Here is a 21,675-nt window from a genome sequence, read left to right on the forward strand (position 1 = left end):
GCAGGTCAGTGCTTTGTTCAAAAAAAGGTTCAGAAAGGATTATGCAGAGACGGCCAGTCTGGGTGTTTTTTGGCTCCAAAGTTCACCAAAAGTTTAGACCCAACACATGCACAGATACAGAAAGGGACACCTATATTCTTTCAGTGCACTCCTTTTCATTAAGCATCTGAGTAAATTACCTGCTTGCATAAAACTTGCTGGAATTGCTTGTCTGTAAGCTAAGAGTGCTGCAGAGATTCGGTAAAGTGTAAACATCCTGGGCAATCATTCTTCTCTCCTTCCCCGCCCTTTGCTTTTGAGTTGCATAAACCTGCATTAGGTAAGAGCTGACCACTTGTGCGGAGAGAGAAAAAGGGGTTGCTGATTTCTTTGGAAAACATGAGAATCCAATACCTCTGCAGTTTTCGGTTTGGTTTTGTTGCGAGGGAGGTTCCATGCTGCGCTTTGTTCCACTTGTTTCTTGATTTTAAACAGAAGGTAGGACTGGAAACAAGGGCTTGAGTCTATTTAAGTTTCTCCTTATTTTACCGTTTTCCTATCAGTAAATAGACAACATCCCTATCATTAGTATCAATGATTGGGTATATACAGAGACATACACTTTTGCAAAATATAATTGATATAAATGCGCATTGGCAAAAAAAACCCATTTTGATTAAGCTGAAATACATACAAATTCATATCTATCTCCGAACTGCTTGTAATATCGGTGTCTTGTCTTTGCCACGGTTCATCGTGCAGTAAATTCTTTAATAAGAACTACCAGTCATACTGTTCAGATTAGCAAGGCGCAGTGGACAGAAGAGGAAAATGTAACTGCAGGAAATGGGACCTGGCAGCTATTACAGCTGTTGAGTCAAATCCTGATTCCTGCACAGATCTTGAGTAAACCAAATTAAATAACTGATGAGCTACAGGTAAGTAAATTGCATGTACCTACCTGGAGAGCCAGGACTCGCGCCTTGTTCTTCAGTTCCAAAAACCCAGGCCTCTATCTCTTGAGCTAAAGACGATCTCCCTTAGTAATGCCCCTTTTTATTTCCTCTGACACTAGAGGGCGACATTTGTAAGCTCTAGGGGAGTCATTCTCAACCATGGGTGCAAGGCCCCCTGAGGGGCCATGAGCAGATTTCAGGGGGTCCACCAAGCAGGGCCAAATTAGACTCACTGGGGTCCAGGGCAGAAAGGTGAAGCCCTGCTGCCCCAATTTCTGCCACCTGGGGCTGAAGCTAAAGCCGAAGCCTGAGCAATTTAGCTTCACTGGGCCGTGTGTGGAGTGGGGGTCTCAGGCAATTGCCCTGCTTCCTGCCCCCTAATGCGGGCCCTGGCTTTTATATGCAGAAAAACAGTTGTTGTAGGACAGGTGGGCTGTGGAGTTTTTGTAGGATTTTGGGGGTGGCCTTAGAAAGAAAAAGGTTGAGAATCCCTAGTCTAGGGGACAAAGCGAGTCTTTTTGTTATCTGTGTGTACAGCACCTAGCACAATGGAGCCCCTAGCCCTGATTTGGGCTTCTGGGAACTACCTCAATACAAAATAATATCGCCCCCTACCCTCTGGGAAGTCGGTGGGACACGGAATCCTTCTCTTAAGCTGCAGAGCCAGTTCACAGCTGCTGCAGCAACAGCCTCTAAAGTCCTGCCCCTGTGAGAGTGAGGCTTGGGGCAATGCACGTGTATAGTCATATATCCACCATCACAGTCAGGTACCTACCTTATCCTGTGTGTTAAAGAAGGTCTTGCCCAATTCCCCGGCACCCAGGTGTCTTGAGTTGTGCTCTCATGGCCTATACAGGAGCATGCTGGTTCTGCTGTTTTGGCCTTCCATGCCCACAGATGTAGGGCAGAAGTTGCCTCATAGTATCAGGATCAGTGAAGGACCTGAGGCACAGAACTAGCCTCCTTCCCCTCCTGGCAATGATTAGACTCATTCAGGTCACATCATTTTGTTTCATGGCACGTGCGGGAAGTGAGCCTTTCCCTGGATAGAACAGCTAGACTGCAACCTTGAAGGCATTCCCTCAGTGTGGCGCTGCCTGAGCTGACCTCTCTCGGATGCATAAGGTGCCTGGCGATAGATTCCCAGTGTTTTATATTTAGTCATCATGTTGAATATTTGTTTGGGGTTGTGTTTGCTTTGCAAATAGCTACATAGATTATGCAATCAGGGAAAAATGAGAGCTGCCCCTTTAAGAGCAAGTGGGGATACTGGGTGTGAGTGCTTGCAGTGTGTGTGTGTGTGTGTGTGTGTGTGTGTGTGTGTGTGTGTGTGTGTGTGTGTGTGTGTGTGTGGCTGAAGAGGCTGGTTTGTAGCTGTGCAGTGAGAGGTCTCTGCCTGCAAGAAAAGAAAAGATTCACAAAGGACATTCCCTTGGAAATCTGGGACCTGTGCTTGAGGGTATAATAAATGCAAATGTAAAACTGACATCCCCATAACTTGTGTCCCTAAAGATCCCACATTACTTGTCTTACATGTGCCTTGGTCTCCCTCTGTGCTGAGTAACTACATTCTGCTACTTAAAGCTCCGTCTCTTGTTTCACATGGAAAAGGCATCGGCTTCCTGTCCTGAACTGTTGCGTAGCACTGGTGCATGGTATCAAATGTTGGTGGATGAACTGACTCTGCATAGCTTGCAAAGGGCTTTGGGATCCTTCTGGAAGAAGGGTGCTATATAATCGTAAATTAGTCGTTATCTCTGGTCTTCCGGGCTTTGCAAGCTGTGGTGTGGAACACCCCCTCCGCCCGCAGAAACCATGAGGCTCACTGCGAATGCAAGGTCCCCTGTATGGAACAGCCTGTATGACTGAGAACGTGATGGAGATGACACAACAATCGCAACTCAATACGCCCTATCACTGAATGCTCTTGTGCTGTTCTGTTCTGTGCTAAATAATCCAGATTTAACTTTCTAAAATTCTGCATTTTTGAGATAATATAAAATGCTTGAAGTTCAGAGAATCTTAACAACCACAAGACGCCTGATTCAAGGGTTAATTCGAGGAGTTGTATCAGTAATTTAATTGTAATGAATTGGAAGAAGAGTCAAAGATGGATTTATACCTCTTAACTATTTTAACAATTTATGAAAAATCTCTGGGGGTAAAAGAGAGGCCTGTCTTGTTAGAGCATAAATCTGGATATTTGGGTCCTATTTCTCCTATGTGGTCCCAAGTATGTCATTTATGGCTTGATTTTTTCTGAGATGCTAAGCACTAACAGATTCTATTGACTTTAAATAGAGTTGTGAGTGCTCAGCACGTCTCAGAATTAGTCACTTAAGCTCTGTGCCTACGTCTCCATCTATAAAATGAGGGAATCTCACTTACTTACCAAACTCTCAGGCCTGTCGTGAGAGTTAATTGCTTAATATTTTTAAAGTGCTTTGAGATTCGCTGTTGGTTGGCGCAGTAGAAGTGCAAATGATTGTGATAGCTTTTACACTTGAATCTTTGAGGCAGCTTTCCATGGCACAATGTTTTTATTTTTGAGTGAGAGAGACAGAGAAAGAGAGAATGTGTTTACTTAACAATAGATAGATGTGACAATTACAGCCATTAGAAATGATGTACACAATTTCATTGGGTAAAAACAAGCAATTAGGCGTTGCCATTATTTATGCTATCTCAGTGCAACAGATGGGGCTGTGACTTAAACATTGATGGATCAGACGCTTCACGATGGGGGCAGTTGGCAGCAGTATGTCAGAGGCAGAAAAAGTGTAAGTTGATGAAATGACTAATCTATGGTAGCATGTGTGTTCATAAATAAATCACAATGGCTTAGTGACAAATGAAGCTGTGATCAGATTGTAATGGATTTAAGGGCTCCAGACAATGCAGATAAATCACATACTGAGCTCCCTGGGAGTGAGGACTAGAACCTGGATTTTTATCTCCTAAACCAAAGGTCTATAGCAATTACACTAAAGGAGATCCACCACGACCAGCAATAGCTGTAAGCCACACATCCTCTTTGTGGGCCACTCAGTAATGGATCTCTCTCTCTCTCGCACCCCATTACAACGAAAAGGAATAATAGTTATTTCTTTAATGTAGGCCTGGTCTAAACACAGTATTTGTACTGTATATTGTCTTATACCAGCATAGCTTATTCCCCATCCTGTATGTTAATGAGCTATAGCAGGGGTCGGCAACCTTTCAGAAGTGATGTGCCGAGTCTTCATTTATTCACTCTTATTTAAGGTTTTGCATGCCAGTAATACATTTTAATGCTTTTAGATCTTTTTCTATAAGTCTATAATATATAACTTAACTATTGTTATGTGTAAAGTAAATAAGGTTTTTTAAATGTTTAAGAAACTTCATTTAAAATTAAATTAAAATGCAGAGCCCCGAACCGGTGTCCAGAACCCAGGCAGTGTAAGTGCCACTGAAAATCAGCTCGTGTGCTGCCTTTGGCACGCATGCCATAGGTTGCCTACCCCTGAGCTATAGTGATATAAGCCCATTTATGCTGGTATAACTGCACTAGATATACTGGTATTTGTATGTCAACAGGGCCTTATATTTTTAAATATCAGAGGTGTAGCCGTGTTAGTCTGGATCTGTAAAAGCAGCAAAGAGTACTGTGGCTCCTTATAGACTAACAGACGTATTGGAGCATGAGCTTTCGTGGGTGCAAGCTCATGCTCCAATACGTCTGTTAGTCTGTAAGGTGCCACAGGACTTTTTGCTGCTTTTATATTTTTAAAAACTCCTTTACACATTCCACCTTCTCCCACATCCAGGCTTTCTCAGGCTTTGTCTATAGAGGGACTTGTCATGTCACTGTTTTGGGGTAGAATCCCAGCCCCATCTCAGAGTGCAGCGTATGGGCTGGATCCTCAGTTGGTGTAAATTGATGTAGCCCCACTGACATCAACAGAGCAATACAGACTTCCACCAGCTGAGACTCTGACCCTAACTCTGTTACTGTCCACAGAGAGATCAGTCATTTGTAGGGAAAGAACCACTGTGTTCACAATGTTTAGTTCATTAGAAAATCCCTATCTTAGAAAGCCACCTTCTGTCTATGTTTAGAGCTGCAGATTTATGGCCTGTCAGAAGCTCTGCGCCTTCAGGAGAATGAGTTATTATGAGCGCATGATTAAAGAAATAAAAGCCAGGTTCCCTTTACCAGTTGTAATCTTCAGAGTACTTGAAAGCCAGGCCCTGCCCAGACTGTGAGGGACCGAGAATAGAACGGTTCTTAAATAATGTAGAGGCTTTCATGAAAATGTAATAGATTTTAAAGGACAGGTTTTAAAGGAGCATAATGTACCTTTATTGTTTTACCTGTTCCCAGAGAGACATGGGAATAGTTTTCGATGGATAAACATGACATAAACCTGAAACTAAGGGGACCAAAACAGTCCAGATCTAATAGCTATGGAGTGAGCCAGGTCTCCTTGCATATCCCTGGATAAACCTCATGGTCCAAGCAGCTATGCTGGTCTTGATACTCAAATAAGGCAATGCCATCGTCTTCTTCAGTGAGGCTGTGTCTCCTATGTCTGCCACAACAAGGAATCAGGATCCTTAGTGTTTGAAGGCATGGGTGATATGTAAACCACCCATTCAGGGAGGCTAACCTCCAGCCACACCCCTTCTGCCTGCTGCCCTTTCCTGGTGGATCCCTGAACCCCCGCCGCCAGCGCTACCCACCCTTGCCAGCCCCAGAGCACTGGACGGGGAGCCACAGCGTCCCCAACTTCGGCTCACGGGGTGGTCCGAGCACCTGGTGCCCCGAGGCCTGGCTCACTGGGCAGTCCAGAGCACTGGGCAGCCCAAGCCCTGGATCACTGGACGGCCCCAGGTCTGAATCATTGGGCAGCCTGAGCACCGGGCAGCCTGAGCGCTGCGTGGCCCGAGGCCCAGAGCACCAGGTGGCCGAGTGCTGGGATGCCCAAGGCCCAGATCACTGGGCAGCCCGAGCACCGGGATGCCCAAGGCCCGGAGTGCCGGGTGGCCTGAGCGCCCTGAGCAGCCCGAGGCCCGGAGCTCCAGATGGCCCGAGGCCTGGAGCGCCGGGATGCCAGAGCGCCAGGCGGCCCAGAGCACCAGGCAGCCTGAGCGCTGGGATGCCCAAGCCGTAAGCACAGGCCACAGGGGAAGACCGGGAAGCAGATGGGGGCTTGGGGTGGAGTGTGAGCAGAACCATGCCTGGCTCTTTTGAGGAGGCTCAGCCTTTCCTGGCCTGGGATACCCGCTGCACATGTTCGAATGTCTGACTAATTCATCCCCTCTCCCAGGGGCTAGGACTGAGGTTAACTTCCTTGTCATAAGGGACAGAACTCAGGCCAGCTGGGGACTTACTAATTTAGTTCATAAACTTCCTAAATATGAGCCACATCAGCTGGGAGAAATAATTTAATCAGATAAATGTGAATGATGATTGGGAATCATTTAAAAACACCTTGTTAGATGCCTGAAAAACCACAATCCCATAGTTTAAGAAGAAGATTGTTCTGATTAAAATATTGACCTGGTTTAGAGGGGAAGTGTAGACATCTATAAAAAATTAATATGTATAACAAATAGAAGAAAGGGGATGCTGATTTTAATGAATATAAATAATAAGTTAGAAATTATAGGAAATTGGTAAGGAAAGCAAAGGGAAACTAGGATAAATCTATAGCCAGCAGAATTAAGGATAATAAGAGGTTTTATAAATATATTAGGAACAAAAGTAATCCTGAAAATGGTATTGGTCCATTACTAGATGGAAAGGGTAAAATTATCAATAATGCTGCAGAAAATGCAGAAGTGTTCAATAAATATTTCTGTTCTGTATTTGGGGGGAAAATAGATACTAGTTTTATCATATGGTGCTGATAACATTCTTTCCATTCCACTGATATCTCTGGAGGATGTTAAACAGAAGTTATTAGCGTTAGCCATTTTAAATTAGCAGACCCATATAACTTGCATTTAAGAGTTTAAAAAGAGCTGGCTGAGGAACTCACTTGACTGTTAATGTTGATTTTCAATAAGTCTTAGAGCACAGGGGAATTTCCAGAAGACTGGAAGAAAGCTAATGTGCCAATTTTTAAAGAGGATAAACAGAATGACCCAGGTAATTATAGGCCTGTCAGCCTGACACACATTCCAGGAAAGATAATATCAAACTAAACTTGATATATATTTTTGATGAGATTACAAGTTTAGGAGATAAAGGTAATAGTATTGACGTAATATACTTAAACTTCTGTGAGGTGTTTGACTTAGTACAGCATGACATTTTGATTAAAAAATTAGAACAATAAAAAATATGGCACACATTAAATGGATTAAAAACAGGCGAACTGATAGCTTTCAAAATGTAATTACAAATAGGGAATCATTATCAAGTGTATATTTCCAGTGGGGTCCTGCAGGCAGCAGATCTTGGCTCTCTGCTATTTAACATTTATATCAATGACCTGAACGAAACTAAAATGATCACTGATAAGGTTTGCAGATTAAAATTGGGGAGTGGTAAATAATAAAGAGGACAGGTCACTGATGCAGAGCTATGTGGATTGCTTGGTGCATTGGATGCAAGCAAACAACATGCATTTTAATATGGCTACATGTAAATTCAGTAGAACCCCATTTATCTGACCCTGGCTCTCTGTGTCAACCGAACTGCCAGTGCACACAGATCCAGAAGGGGGTGAGCTCTGCATTGACCACTAGATGGTGCTGCAGCATTGCACTTTCCCAATCTCTGCTTTATCCGGATTTTTGATTATCTACTCTGACCCCTATACCAATTACATTGGATAAATGAGGTTCTGCTGTATATGCATCTAGGAACAAAGAATGTTGACTGTACTTACAGAGTGGGGGACTTGGTCCTGGAAGCAGTGACTTCTGAAAAAGTTTTGGAGTTGTGGAGGGTAATCAGCTGAACATGAGCTCCCAGTGTGACACTGTGGCCAAAAGAGCTAATGCGATCCTGGGATGTATAAACGGGAATTTCAAGTAGGAGATAAGAGGTAATTTTGCCTCTGTATTTAGCACTAGGAATACTATGTCCAGTTCTGGTGCCCACAAGTCAAGAATGATGTAGATAAATTGGAGGGGGTGAAAGAAGAGCCATGAGAATGATTAAAGGATTAGAAAACATGCTTTATGGTGATAGACTCAAAGAGACTCAATCTTTTTAGCTTAAAAGAAATTAAGAGTGACTTGATTACAGTCCATAAATATCTACATGGGGAATAAATATTTAATAATGGGCTCTTCAATCTAGCAAAGTATAACACAATCCAATAGCTGGAAGTTAAAGCTAGACACTTCCAACTGGAAATAAAGCATACATTTTTGACAGTGAGGGTAATTAACCAATGGAACAATTTACCAAGGGTCAGAGTGGATTCTCCATCACTATTTTTTAATCAAGTTTAGATCTTTTTTCTAAATGGCCTGCTCTAGGAATTATTTTGGGGGCAGTTCTCTGGCCTGTGTTATACAGGAGGTCAGACTAGATGATCACAATGGTCCTCTCTCACCTTGGAATCTCTGAATAAATGTTTTGTTTGTACCCAGTGCTGGTTGCTGTGCCAGAGCTTTAAAGCATAAGAACATTGCTAGCTCTGTGTGTAAAGGTATTAATAAGTCTGATTTATTTTCACTGCACAGGCCAAGTACAATGCAGTTACAACTGAACTGCAGCTCTGCTACAGCTTTTGGGTAATTTTCATCTTTATCCTGAGAGGTATTAAGTACCCTTAACTATGGTTTGAAGTTGATGGGAGTTGAGAGTGCTCAGCAGCTTCTGGGAGAAAGAACCTTAGCCTTCGTATAGGGAGGAGATTTAGTCACCAGAACACCCTCCAGTGTGGCTCAGTAGCAAGGACATCAAAACCTACTGCCTTAAGTAATTGCCGTCTGGAGCTTTTAAACTGAGTTTTCTCCATTCCCTCACCACTGATGTGTTCCTGTCTTTCTAGATGACAGAAGGCAGGCACTGCCAGGTGCAGCTCCTTGATGACAGAAAGTTGGAACTGCTGGTTCAGGTAAACACCCTTTACTTTGCCCAACACAGCCTGGTTTTATAGTGGCATCTATGCCTTTTAATGCAATCCACGTAATTGTATTTTACCAGCTTAAATGGACACAGTCAAACTTTTCTTAAATGTCCATGAGTAAAGTTTTCAAAAATGCCCAAGTTCCATTTTCATAAGTGATGGAGGACTTATGCTCCTAAACCTCATTGGCTTCTGAGTGACTGCATCACTTTTGAAAAGGGACTTAGACCAGAAGGTCAAAGAGGCGCATCTAAAAAAAGTTTAGCCCTCATCTGTGTGACTAACAAGTCCTCAGATTAGTAACATGGAACGGATTTTAAAAATCTAAATCAGACTTCATCTTTTTGTTATTTGCTTGGACGATAACAAACAGACCTGTCTTGTGTCACTAGTTTCATGTTCTAGCTCTCGGTGCTGTTACATTTGGAAATTTTTCAATAAATAGCTTTTATTTAACATCTGTTCTCATTACAATTTATAACACATTAAGCTCTTCTGAGTTTCAATTTTAAAATCTTTTTGAAAATGATCTGTGTTTTGGGGTGATGGTACCTTGTCATAAGGGGGAAAAAAAGGTCTAGTTTTTCTGGGGTATAGCAGTTTCTATATTGAAAAGTCCTTCCTGCAATAAAGTCCATGAAAAGCCTGAATTCAGTCCAGTCTTTCCCCTAGACTAGCCACTCCTTTCTTTTACTTCTTTTTATACATTTCAACTGGTTGGGAAGGCTGAAGAACTTAGTTGTCTTTGCTCTCCAACCACTTAGTCATTTATGTCTGGTTCTAAATTTCTGCAGTTCTGACAGGTAAACTGGGGTTTGGAATCTTGCTGTACTTGGGAAGTCAATACCCAAGGGCACAAGGCTTCATGGGACCCATCTGGGCAGCAGACTGCATCATGGTGCTTTAAACTACCGGTATGTGGCAAAGTCCCTTTAAGGCAGCACACCCAGAGAAGACTAGTTTAAAAATAAAATGGCTGAGCTGAATGTAATTATATGTTGATGATTCTCTCAATAGCCCAAACTTTTGTCTCGGGAGTTACTAGATCTGGTGGCATCACATTTCAACCTCAAAGAAAAGGAGTATTTTGGGATAACATTTATAGATGATACGTAAGTATCTGTATTTCTATTTTTAAACAATTGGTGAAATGATTGTTGCAAACCAACATCTCAGTCCGTCCCAAAAAGCATAGAAATTGGACTCCAGGCCAAGGTCTCTCCTTCACATATGAGCACACTCATGCATGCCTTCTCTGTGCAGTTTAAAAAAAGTAGGGGAATATGCAAGCATTTTTAGTATTAATCAATTACATCATTTTGTATTTTCTGGCCTCAAACCCAGTATAAACAAACTTTTAATGCTTAATTGGCATAACAGCAGAGAAATCTGAAGTCGGATAACACAGTAATAAACTCTCCCTGTTTCTGTGCCTTTTGCTTATTTTTCTAGAAGTCTAAACCACTTTTCAGTCTACCAAAAACAGCTGCAAAAGTAGCATTCATTTTAACTTCTTGAATTGCTCTCTCATCCAGTTGTTAGTGAAACCTTCGAGCTGACTGACATTGGTGAGCATGTTGCCTAGCCTCAGTGTGCGTTTTACTGCGTGACATTGCACGAGTCACTTTATACTCCCTCATAATGAGCATTTCCAGTGCAACCACGTCCCAGCTTCCAGAAATGGCAGAAGGAACCGTGCCAAAAACAAGCCCAGCTTGGTCGGGGTGGAGGTTTGCAACAGTAGCCAGTGGAACTGGATCTTGGCCCTAGTTACGTCTTTATTACAGGGCTGACGTTAATCCCTGCCCTACCTAGGACATTTCTCGCCCTTTTTAGCAGATCCCTTATCACTGTAGGTCACATAGGAAGTCTGTGACAGTAAAGACACCCTTAATCACAAGACTGACTTTCTTCCCATTGTACAAAGCTGTGTGTCAACCCACAGCTGTAGAGGCAGTACCCTTCCCAGGGATTTTGGGTGTATGGGAGGAGGGAAATAGTGGAGGATGCTCTTTAGAATGTCATAGTAGCTGGGTATCACTTCTGTGTGAGGAGGTGTCTGCTTCTGAAGCCCTTCTTGGCACTGCCGTGGGTCTATTTTTTGAAGAGCTGCTTTAGTCCCCGGGACTTTTTAAAATGTTTTGGCAACATCCTTGCCCTTTTCATTGTCGTAAAATGTTTTCTTCCAGCATTTCTTCTATAAATAGCTCTGGGGTGATGTTTATACTCCTCCCAACGTCCCAGGAGAACTTCCATGAGACTTTTTTCCCCTCATTAATTGCTTAGTGGCCGTTCCACCTGCCGAGCTTTTCCAAAGCACTCCCTGGGTATTTTGTAAGGACGGCTAGTATCCCAAAAAAGCAAGAAGAAATTTTGACAAATGACAGAATTTATAGGCATCTGCTGAAGACGCCACATGCCTGTCAGTGTTTGGAGTGTGAGCCTGTCACCTCCGGGGGGGGGGGGGCGGTCATGCTGTGCCAGCTTGGGGTCTGTCCCAGTGCCAGAATCTCTCGGATGGCAGCACTAGGCATTACTGAGTGGCTGTCTCTCCAAGCTCATCCACGGGGCAAAGTGAGGCACAAACCATGTCCCCCATTTTGTTCCCACTGGTTATTAAAAATGGTGCTTGGGGAAGCATGTGTTCTCTTCTCGGTCACTCCCTGTGGACACCACCCTAAACTGATTCAGCCAATGGGATTTTTGATAACAAAGTGTGCAGGGGCGCCTGCCTGACTAGATTACAGTGCTTCCACAAACAAGCTGTGCTCTGAAATGTGGGCACCTCGCCCTTCTCTTTAGTTTGAGTTGGCAATTCTCAAAAGCAGGCTTTTCATCTTGGGGGTCTGCATCAGTAGGTGCTGGGAAATGACAGCACAACGTGCTGCAATCTCATCGCAGACACAGTGATTATGGAACCAGCATCTTTCTGCTGTAAAGAGCACCCACCCTTGGACTACAGGCCAGATCCTCAGCTGGTGTAAATTGGAATGGCTACTTCGAAGTCAATGGAGCTGCTCCAATTCGCAACAGCTGGGCAGGATCTTGCCTTAATGTGGAGGGGAGATGTATTAGTTCTAAACTTCATGTCTGATCTTCATGTGACATTTTAGGAATGGGGGTGCCCTTGGTTTCTTCAGAGTCCTGAGTGTGACGTATATCAATGTCTGAAAGGGCTAGTAACTAAACAGACATTTGGCCAAATCCTGCCTCGATTGAAGAGTTGAAAGTTTTGTCCCAGACTTTAGTGTGAACAGGATTTCTCAGTCCTGCTCTTTTAAAAGTGTTGGTTTGAGCAAATGCACGTGCTGAAGGGAATCTGTTTCAGTATTATTAATGGAACCTGTTCCTCTCCCCCCATATCCCCTCCACCTCCCACTCCCCATTTGTTCCTACAGAGGCCAGAATATATGGCTGCAGTTAGATCACAGAGTTCTGGATCATGACTTGCCCAAGAAACCAGGTCCAGCAACTTTGTACTTTGCAGTTAGGTAAGTAATTGTTTTCTATATGTTTCTATATATACCAAACATTATAGGTTTGGTGTATTTATAACTTTTTGTTTCAAAGGATTGATAATTAATTTGATAGAGGATAATTAATTTGATAGAGGAAATAAAAGTCAAAGCCATATGTGTTTTTAAAAAGCAATTAACTCCTGGATAAATGCTGGTTAGCGATGAGATACTTTGGAAATTTGGTTGTTCCCTTTTTAAATCAAAACAATATTTTATTAAATTAAACTTCCATTGTCAAGATTTTCTTTTAAAGAATCGTATACTTAAAAAGCTTCCTTGCCTGAATTGCTATTAATAACTTTGATTAGTTAATTTACTAATTCTTAACAATTAAATTTACTTTTCCCGATTTGTGCTGGCTGCTAGTATTTTCCATTTTAGTCAGTCTGGAAAATGAAATGAGGCTGATCTTTTCCACTCTCCAGTTCTAATATGACACAACTTCTTGCTAGATTGTTGCTGAGTTTTTGTTAAAAAATATTTGTAAGGCACTCTGAGAGAACAGTGATTTGTGTAGCATGGGTAAGTAGGCACCACAAGGCTGCGCTGTCTGTATTTAGGCCATAGTAGGTTCAAGATCAACAGTACCTGGTGTTCACTGAAAATGCTTTTCTTCTTGTTAGATTTTGTAGCTTCCCCCATTTTTTAAAAACAAAACCTAAACTAAGTTTTTCCCTTTAAATATATTTATTACGGGCCCTTCGTCCCTCCTGAACATTCAGTGCCTCTGGCCAGGAAATGCGAAACTGAATCTATGTATTGAACTTCAGTCACTTACATGGCAACAGAGCAGAAATACTGTCACTGACTTGGCCATCAAATTGGTCACATGACTAACCTTCCCTATTCTTTCATGAAAAGTAAAGCGCTCTGTTCCATGTGGCCAGGACCCTGTGCCCTTGCAGAGATCCACTGACCTCGGGCTGCCCTGGCTTCCATCAGAGAACTGAAACTGCGAACAGCCAGTTCAGGAGTGGGAGGGGTGGGGCAGGGCAAAGGTATCTTAAAGCCACCTTTCCACACCTGCTTCCTGAGCTGTGCTGTGCACAGCTTGGCTGGGAGGGAAGATCTAGGCCAGGACCTGTTAAGTATTCCTTACAAGATGAGCGATTGGAAAGCACTGAAAGAGTTAATACAGAGAGAAAGAGTTGACTTGGGAGGAGAAGCTGCTGGAAGCTAATTTTAAGCCCAAGCACTTTGGGGTAGAATTTGCATTTTAGGGGCATAAAAGCTTAAATAAACTATTTTAAAACAAGCAAGTAGATAATGCATGGAGAGGCCTTTAGAAAGAAAAGAGGAGGATACAATACACAAATTATTTAGCGCTACAGAAAATATATATTCTAATAGTGCCTTTAAGATCTGCTTATAGTTCTGACGTGTGAGCAACAGTGGGTTCTCACACCCTGGCACATGCCTTGGGTGGTTAGCGCCCACACGCTTATCTCTCCCTAACACATGTGCCTTGTCATCGTCTATTCTTTAATTAAACTCAGATGCGAGCAGTCAAAAGATTGGCAGAGGCCCTGGAGGTTTTTCGCCTTCCTCTGCAGCGTGGGGCACGGGTCACTTGCTGGAGGATTTTCTGCACCTTGAGGTCTTTAAACCACGATTCAAGGACTTCAATAACTCAGACATAGGTTAAGGGTTTGTTACAGGAATGAGTGGGTAAAATTCTGTGGTCTGCATTGTGCAGGAGGTCAGATTAGATGACCATAATGGTCCCTTCTGACCTTAAAGTCTATGAGTCTATGAGAAAGGTTAGGTACAGCACTGCGTGCACACAACTTCAGTGGAAAGGCAGAGGCAGGGAGAGAATGCGGCGCTCCTGCTTGGCACAACACAGGTCTGTGTGGGCCATGTGGCCTCAGAATTCTGCCTCGGACCAGAACTGAGGTAGAAATGGTGCCGGTGCTTCTTACTGCACACCTGCCAGTTTAACGCCTCGTGGTTTTGGGTTTAAACAAGCCTTGTGCCTGCTTGGTTTTAAAACAGGAGCGAGGAAGAGCCATTTCGTAAACACAAAATAACTGATGGAAGGGGTCAAGGAGATTTACTTGAGGGATAAAGAGCAAATGTGAACATTAGCCTTTTGCGCAATATGCCTTCTTTCCCCCCAACGCTTTTTAACACCTTTTGCCAGAGGAAATTAGCATCGTCCCTGTTCCTGGGCTTTTGTATAGCTTCCTTTGTCTGTCAACTTCAGCATTTACACTGCCGGCTTTTCGGGGCAAGGCCTTGTTCTTCCTATGTTGTCGAGAGAGAGAGAGACTGAACTGGGTGTGGGGCCTGGAGGCCCAGTATGTAAGGACTCCAGAAATGGGGCCCCAGGAAGGGAATGTTTTGATTACCTGTGGACTGGGAGTTATGAAGGGGCCCAGAAGAGGGGAGAAATTGGCACCAGGGCACAGCAGAGTGACCTCTGGCCACAAGGAGGTGCTCAGGAATCAGCCACCCTGCTACACCACCGACCTGCATTAGGGGACTCACTGGACAGTGGGGCCCCAAATGTTCCATCATTCTGAGAAGCCCATGCATTGATAGTGAACTGTTCATACCTTGCAGCAATGTAGCTAAAAAAAAGGCTTTACAGAGCTGTGTTATCTTGCTTTGAGAGATGAGTGCTTCCAGAATTATAGATGTTCATTGTCTAGGCACCGTTTTGTGTGTAACGTTTATAGTCTTGGTGCTGTTTAGTGTAATATCCCAAGTGAGCATTAGGGGAAAAGCACACAGCAAAAGCAACTTATAGAACTTGTCATTTTTATTATTTAGTATTTCTAGAGAGTGACAGCAAGGTGCTTGGCTTTGTGTATGTGCATAAAGTATTATGTGGTCCAGACGCTGATCTCATTTATGCCAGTGTAATTCTGAAATAACTCAGTTGTATTTACTGGAATTACTACAGATGCCCAGGTAGCTGAGGTCAGTGTCTGGGGTGTGATCCCTGCCCATCTAGCCATAGAAAATACCGTGTGCTTAGATGGAGGGATTAGAAGATGGGTGTCCCTTCGTAATCCAAGAGGCATGGGATTTAGTTTCAGGATATGTTTTTGAGGGCTGGTGTGTTGCTGTGAGATTTGCTACCGGTTTTGTATTTTTAACTGATTAGAGCCTGGACCATGCGTTCTTTTCTGGTAATTTAAATCCAAGTAAATATGACACGGTAGCAAGCCCTCGCCATCTAAGAATGTGACCGTTATCACATTGTGGCCGCTAGTGTCTGCAGAGTGGCAGTGAGGCCAGAGCTCAGATCTTCCCTAAACTAGGGTGACCAGATGACCCAATTTTATAGGGACAGTTCTGATTTTTGGGTCTTTTTCTTGTATAGGCTCCTATTACCCCCCACCCCCGTCCCGATTTTTCACATTTCCTGTCTGGTCACCCTACCCTAAACAGCAGTACAGCCCCCTTGTACTTGAGCTAAAGAAGAATTTGTTTCAGACTATGACATGTCAGAATCAGTACTGCTATACAGCCAGTAGAGAGCAGAGGTCCCTCAGCTTGTCCATGACAATACAGGCAGTAATGGTGCAAGCTCACAATGACGAGCATGTCGAGGAGAGGCCAGCGGAGCAAGGCTTCAGAGAGGAAACGTGATTTCAGGAGGGTTTTGATAGTATATGGAGAGGTTGTTCGGCACTCAAAGAGAAGGAAGGATGGTTCAAAGCATAAGGGGCTGCATGGAGGAAAGTGCAGACGCTTCAGACAAAGCCTTTGGAATCACCATGTGTAAAGAATTCCCTTAGCAAATCAGGCAAGCGCTTCCTGGTTGTGAGCCTTTGCAAATAAGAAAACACTCTTTCCTTTAGAGGACGCCACATTCCTAAGCAGTCCTAAGAGCTGTCAAGAGCTCTGCAGCTTGGCCATGCTGTAAACAGATGCCCTTGCACCTGTTATATTTAGTCAGACAAAATGGGGCTTCTGAAAGGCTGGTGAACAGAGGGAACTGCCCCTTGTGGGAAGAAGATACACTGGATCAGAAGGGTTCAGTGTTGGGTTTTTCATGTTTAGAGAGAGGTCAGGTGACATGAGTGTGCCTCTACCCTCTTAAACTCCACATGCTGGCAACTGAACCTCAGGGTCCCATGTGACAGCCCTGATCATCTCCATAGTAATCCCACAGGATGCCTACTTACCAGGGCTGGCTCCAGCGTTTTTGCCACCCCAAGCTGCGGGGTGTGCCGCAATTGGCGGCACTTCAGCGGCAGCTCTACTGCCACCACTTCATTCTTCAGCAGCAGTTTGGCAGCGGGTCCTTCCCTCCAAGAGGGACTAAGGGACCCACTACTGAATTGCCACCGAAGACCCAGACATGCCACCCCTTTCTGTTGGCCACCCCAAGCACCTGCTTCCTGCGCTGGTGCCTGGAGCCGGCCCTGCTACTTACAGACACTTCTCAGCACTGATAAACGTTTAGGGCCCTTTGCAGCCCTCCAGTGCACAGTATGGAAGGCTGCTAACGCACCTGAGTGCTAGCAAAATGCAATCAGGGAGGAGCATGGGAGGAGAACAACCACTGTGCCAAATGCTTCCCCAGTCCTGGAGCCAACAGCACCTCCTCCAGATGACAGAACAAGGAGTAATGGTCTCAAGCTGCCCTGGGGAAGGTCTAGGTTGGATATTAGGAAACACTATTTCACTAGGAGGGTGGTGAAGCACTGGAATAGGTTACCTAAGGAGGTGGTGGAATGTCCTTCCTTGGAGGTTTTTAAGGTCAGGCTCGACAAAGCCCTGGCTGGGATTATTTAGTTGAGGATTTTCCTGCTTTGAGCAGGGGATTGGACTAGATGACTTCCTGAGGTCCCTTCCAACCCTGATATTCTATGATTCCTCCACATGGGTTCCCACCATACTGGTTCAGGGTGGGGGTGGTATGGCTGGCAGGTGGAGATAGAGCCAGGAAGCAGCATTCCAAGCTTGTATTATTTCCAGTGGAGATTCTAGTTTGTTCTGAGCAACCTTGCTGAGTCCTGTCTATGGCTTGCCCCCAGAGCCCCATGGAGGAAGACTGTATGTACCTATGGACAGGGAGATCTGAGACAACATACTCCTGAACTGGCCCTTGTTTGAGAGGCAAGGGGAAATCTAGAACAGTGCAGAGAGGCGGGTTCTCTGTGCAAAGTATTGGAACTAGAACTCCCATGAGTTCCTGGACCTGATGTGATTCCAAAGTCACGCATCCTCCAACCTTCCACGCTAGCACTAATCCCTCTGCCATGGTGGATTTTGCATTGGCTTTGTCAAGTTGTAACACAGAGTTTGCATTACCCTTTTCCAATTTCAGGGTTTCTTTCCTCTGCTTAAGAGGATGACTTGCCCCTTTGAAATCTGACAGGGTTTTCAAAAGAGATGAAAAGTTGTCAAATTGCTCTTATCTGTTTAACAGGGTGTTTGTCATTCCCTTTTCACTATCTCTCCTCAGGTCTTTCTGCTTGTTCCCTACTAACAGGCAGGAAATTAAATGCAATAAGTAATAGTGCCTCTGAACCATCTGTGCTGCGGGGGAACAAAAAATGAGGAAATCAGAATGACATGGGAGGGGAACAGAACCTGAGTTAGAAAATTAAGTCGCTTTGTTCTTTTTTTTTTTCAGGTTTTACATTGAAAGCATCTCCTTTCTGAAGGACAAAAACACAGTGGAACTCTTTTTTCTGAATGCAAAATCTTGTGTGCACAAGGTAACGTGTGATGTCTTTTGAAACCTTTACCCATTATTATGCATTTTCAGGTATTAGAGCCCATCACTAGACTGGCTGATAAATTGGGTATTAATGAAATCATATTTCTAGAGTATATTGAAGGATTCAAATCTAAACGCTCCTCCAACTTCAGGTATGTGGATGAATGGGACAGCGATGGTTTCAGGATGCGATTTTCACAGTCGTCTGGCTAAACCAAAATCCCACATCCAAATATCTGTTTGAAATCTGGATCAGAATTTCGCAGCTAGCCCTCAGCAATAAGTGACATTATACATGCGCTTCCCCCATACATGTAATATTGAATGGCTAATGCAAGTGTCTATCTTAGTTCTTCATTAATCTCAGCCATAGCTCTGCATCAAGATCAAGGGGAGCATATGGCTCTGTGTGCAAGACACATTCATTTGAATGTGGTCATTTCTTTCCCTGAAGGTACTCCATAAAGTCAAGAACAAAGAGAATATATATATATATATATATATATATATATATATATATATATATATATATATAATACACACACACACACAAGTTTATGTACACGTCTATATATGTACACGCACACACTCACTCACTTTCTGGTTAGGAAGTTAACATAGAAAATTCAAAAATTCACACTGGAATGTCATGTCATGCTACCATGTTTTAAACAGTATAAATTAGCTCTCCAGAGGAAGGGGAATCTCCCTAATCCTAAATGAGGATTGCATGGGCATATCAAACCCTTACCTATGCCAGTCTGCCAAACCTTTGCTGTAACAGGAACCATGTTTCAATAAACTCCAGTGCAACAGTGCCTAATGTTGCTGTGATTTTTCTGGTGCTGTAAAGTCAAGCAGCTGGCACTTCTGCTGTTTTTCATGCAACCTGCCTAGTTGTGAAGCGCGGGGAGTGTGGAACTCAATTCTGACAGGTATTAGAGAGAAACAGAATAATCTGCTCTTTCACTAACTGGTGTAGTGAGTCCATGTATTAGTTCTAATTCATCCCTGTAAAACTCCATTGTTTGCTAGCATTCACACACATCACATTTTAAAGGGTTGTAGATCAAGAGCTGGTATTTCTGGCTGGGTGGAAACCTCACACAGAATATTTAATGGCAAGAATGTGGATCTCACTTGTATAGGAATTTGTTTCTGAGTGAGAGAGGAAAATGGAACACTGCTTCCCACCCCTCAGCCCCCCAAAAGTGTGTGTGTTAAAAAAAAGGTTAACATCTGTTAAGAGTCCTGGACCTCATTGGCCGAGCTTAATAGCCGATGGGTCTCAAGTTCAGTCTATTTGTCCTCTCAAGTAAGTGTCTTGGATGTTGGTAGAAATTAAATGCTAGTAACATCAAAACATTTGGTTGTCTAGTAAGTATGTGTGTGTATTTATGTGTATGCAGTATAAAAGACACAGGGAAAAAATACTCCATATATAAACATATATGTCATCTAGCCAGGAAGACTCGCATCTGGCCCTGATTAATATGATTATTCACATAGCATAGTTGTATAATATTGAAACTGATGATCATGTACAAAGTGCTGGAATAAACATTGTGTATCATGCAGTGATTTATTTCAACACTTTGTGTGTCACTGAATGAGAGCCTTTTTTATTTCACTAGGCCTGTGCTTTAATTGGTATTAGCGTACAAAGTGCCAGCTGCCTGATTTTGCACAGCACAACTGCCAGAAGATGAGAGAAATAGTTTTCCCTAGTGTACAGTTTCTATAGGAAGCGTAAGGAGAGGGAAATTGGCTTAAAATTCAGAAAGGAGGTGTGCTATAAAGAAAAGTTTCAGAGCAGCACTGGGATACTAACCAAGTACAGTAACACCAGACAGCCCTTCTCTTTGTATGACTTCTCATTCCAAGCTGGGGAAATGAATGCTGAGCAAAGACATTTATCTCTGTATATACATCATTAAAAAAACAGAGCAGACTGGTTGCCTCTTAGCCATGCTGGTTAAAACTGATGCCACACAGGCAGGACAGCAGCAGTCCAGGGGAACAGTTTTATCTTCGCTTGCTAATCACATTGAGTGTACAGTCTGGCAAGAAATCAGAAGGAACAGCAACTATGTCAATTGGGGTTTGAAGACAATACTGCAGCGCTATCACCTAAGTGTCTTCACTTGGCTTTACATTGGGGTACCATCCCGAAAGATCCTTACACTGCAGGATCCTGTCCCAAGAGAACAAGATTGGGGTCGAGCTTTTCTGAACTCGGCAGCGCAAGCCTGAATATCGGTGGGTTCAGCTATCTCTGCTTGTCGTGTTGGGAACATGTTACACCATGCGCTACAATACCATCCCCCTAACTCACCTCAATAAATCGCTTCTTTTTGATTGCAAGCTCTTCGGGGCAGGGACTGTCACTGTTTTCACAGCACCAAGCACAGTAGGGCTCCACCTGGCTGCTGCATTATAAATGTTAACATCTTGGGCTTGATTATTAGTATTTATGCGTACACTTCTCTGTTCGTGGCAGTAATGCGATTTGCAACAATTCTTGTGGGAAAATTGAATATTCCTAATGATTTAGATAAAGCCACAAATATATGGGATTTGCATGTGTGAAAGGGCTGATGGTATGTATAAAAGTGGGCAATCAGTTGTGTGTGGGTGGAAAAGCTGAAGGGTGGCTGGAAACTTGAGTCAAATTCATCTTTGGCATAGCTCCATTGAAGTCAGTGGATTTACCCTAGGGATAAATTTGGCCCATTGCCTTTTAACACTAAAATGAGTTATTTTCTGGTTATTTAATGCCATTTGGGGAACATCTGATCACAATTATATGAGATTTCAGTTTGTTATAGATGATCAAAAATGCAGTTTACGTTTGTGTTGAATTAACACTCATTTAAGAACTGGACTGCAGATGAAACGACGGATACCTCAAACATATTTAAAAACCACAGTAACTCAATAAACATTGTAGTCACTTTCGTTTGTGCTTCAGGGCAAGGAGACGCAGTCCGAGTAAAGCGCAGTGTCAGCCATAAAATATAACCACATTCCCAACTTCAGTGAAGCAACCTACTGCTAGTCATTAATGACAGATCAGATGTTCTCTGGTATTTCCCAGTAGTTAATCCAGGTAGGGAAGTTTAGACTTGTTGTGTGGGTTTGTTGTTTTGTTCTTGTTTTTGTTTTGTTTTTTCTGCTCCACTCATATTGCATGTCGTAAGAAGCCCCAATGTCTTTAAAAGCAACAACCTATCCATGAAGCACATGATGCAGGGATCTTCGTAATGCACCTGTGCACTCTGTTTACCTGAATGATGAGATATTAAAGGCCGTATCCTACCCTAGATCTTTACATGAAGCTCCATTGTAGGACAGGAACGCAGTTCAAAAGGTCTGTGATCAGACCAGGAAGGTGTGAGGGAAGAATGGAAACCTGGATGGGTTGATAAAGATGGCTTAAAATAGCATCTTAATTATTTTCACAG

The 21,675-nt window shown here is 43.3% G+C and overlaps 1 protein-coding gene across 2 annotated transcripts in view; it reads left to right on the forward strand.

The window, feature by feature from the left end:
* The window catches only part of FRMD4B (FERM domain containing 4B), a 127,096-nt gene that overhangs the window by 35,504 nt on the left and 69,917 nt on the right, over positions 1-21,675 (forward strand). The window contains exons 2-5 of one of the 2 annotated variants that reach the window (XM_030568715.1): positions 8,933-8,998; positions 10,028-10,122; positions 12,409-12,501; positions 18,125-18,209. In XM_030568715.1, coding sequence (XP_030424575.1) covers positions 8,933-8,998; positions 10,028-10,122; positions 12,409-12,501; positions 18,125-18,209 — 339 coding nt within the window. Of the gene's footprint in view, positions 1-8,932; positions 8,999-10,027; positions 10,123-12,408; positions 12,502-14,310; positions 14,375-18,124; positions 18,210-21,675 lie in introns of those variants that run through there. The other variant, XM_030568716.1, reaches the window with a different exon arrangement.

Source organism: Gopherus evgoodei, chromosome 7 (genome assembly GCF_007399415.2).
Source record: "Gopherus evgoodei ecotype Sinaloan lineage chromosome 7, rGopEvg1_v1.p, whole genome shotgun sequence".
Lineage (NCBI taxonomy): Eukaryota > Metazoa > Chordata > Testudines > Testudinidae > Gopherus > Gopherus evgoodei.